The 3,729-nt window shown below is 31.4% G+C and overlaps 1 protein-coding gene across 1 annotated transcript in view; it reads left to right on the top strand.

Moving 5' to 3' along the window:
• LOC117101527 overlaps positions 1-3,703 on the top strand; it is a 5,247-nt gene extending 1,544 nt beyond the window's left edge. The window contains exon 3 of the mRNA XM_033241502.1: positions 1,047-3,703. Within this exon, the coding sequence (XP_033097393.1) occupies positions 1,047-1,343 (297 nt within the window). The 3' untranslated portion in view covers positions 1,344-3,703. The remainder of the gene's footprint in view (positions 1-1,046) is intronic.
• The last annotated feature ends 26 nt before the right edge of the window (positions 3,704-3,729 follow it).

Genomic DNA, 3,729 nt, shown 5'->3' with positions numbered 1-3,729 from the left:
ACCATATTCACTTTACATTATTCACTTTACACATCATTTAAGGTCGGCTGATATTGTAGGCTCTTAAGTCATGGAGGTATAGTGGTTTTACCTCCACAATTAAATACAGTACGATGTTTAGGGAGTAGAGATGTGTTTAGTCGTGAGAAAAATGCGGGTGTTGTCGCATGATATGAAACCAGGACCCTGCGGCTGGATGGCAAGCATCTTAACCACATGTTCACTACAGACACAATAATAATAATAATAATAATAATAATAGTAATAATAATAATAATAATAATAATAATAATAATAATAATAATAATAATAATAATAATAATAATAATAATAATAATTGAAGTACTTGTGTCTGTTAGAAAAAATATTATTTTATTATTTGTTAAAGATAATTAAAGAATTATTGATTATAAAAATAACTATTTTGTTATTTTTTGGCTATTTGTTTTCGTTCTTTCTTAACACAATTTTATTGTTATTATGAGTACTATTATCATTTTATTATCATTATAATTACCATTACCATTAAACCATCATCATTATCATCGTCATCATTATTGTCATTATCATCATCATCATCATCATTATCAATTTTAGTATCATTATTCATATTATTCTCGTCATCTGGTCATCATAATTATCCTTATCGTCATTATCAATATTATAATCATAATCATCGTTTCTTTCTTAATACAATTTCATTATCATTATGAGTACTATCACCTTCTCATTATCATTATTATTAACATTAAACCATTATCATCATCATCATCATTAATATCGTCTTCATCATCATCATCATTATCATCAATTATCACTATTCTATAATTCTCGTCATCTGGTCATCATTTATCATCATCATTATCAATATCATCATCATAATCATCGCCGTCGTCGTCGTCATTGTCACCATGTGTTCGCTGCGGCTTATGTTGTGGCTTTGAGTTTCAAAACTCTCCTAGGGGTGTTTTTCGAAAACTGTTTTAGCAATGTACTTTGACAAACTGTGATACTTAACCCGGGTGACCATGTCTTACATTTTCCAGAGACAATCTACGGCTGTAGCCGTAGAAGCATGCCCAAGCGTCAGCAGATGGGAACGCATTACAGAAGGACGAACACTCAATAATACTTTGGTGGAATTATTAGACTCGCAGTGGTTCTGGAAAACAGATTGCTTCAATAGTGGCACCTCATGTCGAGGGTTCACCGGAACTAGGAGCCAGTGTTTACCTAAGCATAGTTGGGTACCTGCGTTTGCGCGCGAAAAAGGAACTAACAATCAATATTCATGGTTCTACATGGCCATAGCATCTTGCTGTGAATGCGCAGTTAGGCTTTGATAATAATTATTTGTGAATTTAAAGATAAATATTATATGTTGAACTAATGAAAACAATTAAAAAATTAAATCTAATATTTGTCTTGATTAGGACCATGCATAATTAAGTTATTAGCTTCCAATTATAATAAAAACAGAAATATTTTTTAGTTAATTAAATTTTGTTTCCATTAAATTGCTACACTGTCTCTACCGTGTTTTCACTGCAATTGTGACACTGCGTATGTTGCTCCGACGCAACCAGAAGGGCTCCTCAAATATCAATGTAGAATAATAATAGGTACAATGGGCCAACATAGTTGAGATCCCGGTGGCGGAAGTGCGTAAATCAGAAATACTTTTGTCATTTGTTGTAATTCACATTTTAAAAATTATTTTTTTCACTTATTTATTCAAACTATTTAATCGTTTTAAGAATATATTTGATTTATGATTTAATTTATTATTAAATGATATAAAGTATATTCTAACTTGGTGCCTTGAGTATTTTAATGTGTAATGCAATTCACCCAGAATCATAGCCCACACACCAGCGTATTTGTGATTAATACCAACACCGCTGAGAAGATTTCGTAGATCAGAAACGCAGCAGTCTGACATTATATCAATCCCACCCACATAAAATTGTAATTAGAAATATTATCATCGTCATATTTCATCTTATCAATTAACAAGTGATTGAGATTTCCAGTTTTAATTTCATGACTGCTCACTTTTTGTTTTATAGTTAGTGCACCGCAATGCAATTTGATTCATTAGGCCTATATATAGGCAGTTTTTGTGGGGTTATTATTTTTTTTAAAGACGTACTGGTATGCTTAAGCTATTGGTATACATCACTGTTTGATCGTGAGCAAGTTGATCGGATGGAAGATGGCAAGAAAACCAGGGGTATTAGTTACGGTACTACAACCGCTATGCCATTTTCGATTATTGGCTAGTTTCTTTCTAACGTCACTGGTACCAATACACATCTGTGAATTGAGATATAATTTAGGCATTAATTATTCACTTACGTAAACGAAAAAAAAAAACACATTGTAATATTTTGACGTAGACCGGAGCACATTTATATAGGTTCATAGATGCAGTTAAGAATTTGTTCGTCTTACGCGCGTTAGGTAAATGTGAATTGACAGAATGGGGTATAAAGGGGGAATTTTAAATTAAATTAGAAATGAATATTTACACTTAGAGAGTAATCAAATTTAAATAAATTGATTCGTAGTCGGAATATAAAATACTGCTACCAGTTATAACATTGCACACCAAGTTCATTCGTTTGCACAGGATTGGATCTAAAATCATTGCATGTCATAAGAGTATTGCACTGATGACACCGACTATACTGCAAGAAGAAAATGTTCCCTTCGTTAAATATTAAAGCACTCGTAGTTGTAATAGGATCAGAAAACAGATGTTGGCTTATTTTACTGATTCTTATCATTGTATAATAATATTATATTGAAACAGGTGATTTTTTTTAAATCGATGTTGCACAATATTGTTTGGATAGGCTAATAAGTAATATTGAACTAAAATGCCTATTATAGCCAACTCAAATAGACAGTCTACTTCAGACGTTTCAAATTAATTTCCTTAATCCGTGGTAGTCTATTGTTATTTTTCCCACGATGCAAGGTCAAATAGTGAAGATGTTTTAATGAAAATAAGCTGTAATTAAAAAACCTAGGCCTATATTATTTAAATTTTATTTGTTCATGATTGCCATATCTATTATATATTTCGTTCTTTATTAGAACATTATTAGGAGTTTCTGATGTTAATAAAAAAATAATAAACAACGATAATTATATCAATATTGCTTCGCTCAGCCTGTTTTAAGAGTGGCTGGTAAGTCACTTGTTATTTCTGTATTTTTCTCACGATGCTAAGTCAAATACTTTAGGTGTGTGGATGAAAATAAAAGAGACATACAGCATAGGCTTATATAGTTTACATGTTTTTGTTCATGGTTGCCATATCGATTAAATTATTTCGTTCTTTTTTCCAAAATCATCAGGAATTCCCGATGCCTTAAAAAAAGTAAAAAAATAAACAACGATATTTATACCAATATTGTTTCATTCAGCCTGTGTTGAGAGTGCATGGCATTTTATTATCATATTATAATGTGGTGGACCACATTGCTTTTGCATTGCATAGCCTTTTTTTGTACATTTTAAGTGGATTATGTTTGTGAGCTGAGAAATTTTTTTAACCAGATTTTCGAAATAAGCCTATATGAAAATGTAACTTCTATTGGTGACATACACACTCTGAAAAACATTTGAAAGGCTGATAGTGCTATTTCCGAGCTATCTAGTGCCGTTTTCGAAACACTGTGGTAAGGTAATTGCATCTACCGCCCATGTATATATATATAT

The sequence above is a fragment of the Anneissia japonica genome, unplaced genomic scaffold (genome assembly GCF_011630105.1).
Source record: "Anneissia japonica isolate Jap-2015-1 unplaced genomic scaffold, ASM1163010v1 scaffold248_len14902_cov215, whole genome shotgun sequence".
In the NCBI taxonomy this organism is placed as follows: Eukaryota; Metazoa; Echinodermata; class Crinoidea; order Comatulida; family Comatulidae; genus Anneissia; species Anneissia japonica.
This window is presented reverse-complemented; position numbering and strand designations above follow the sequence as displayed.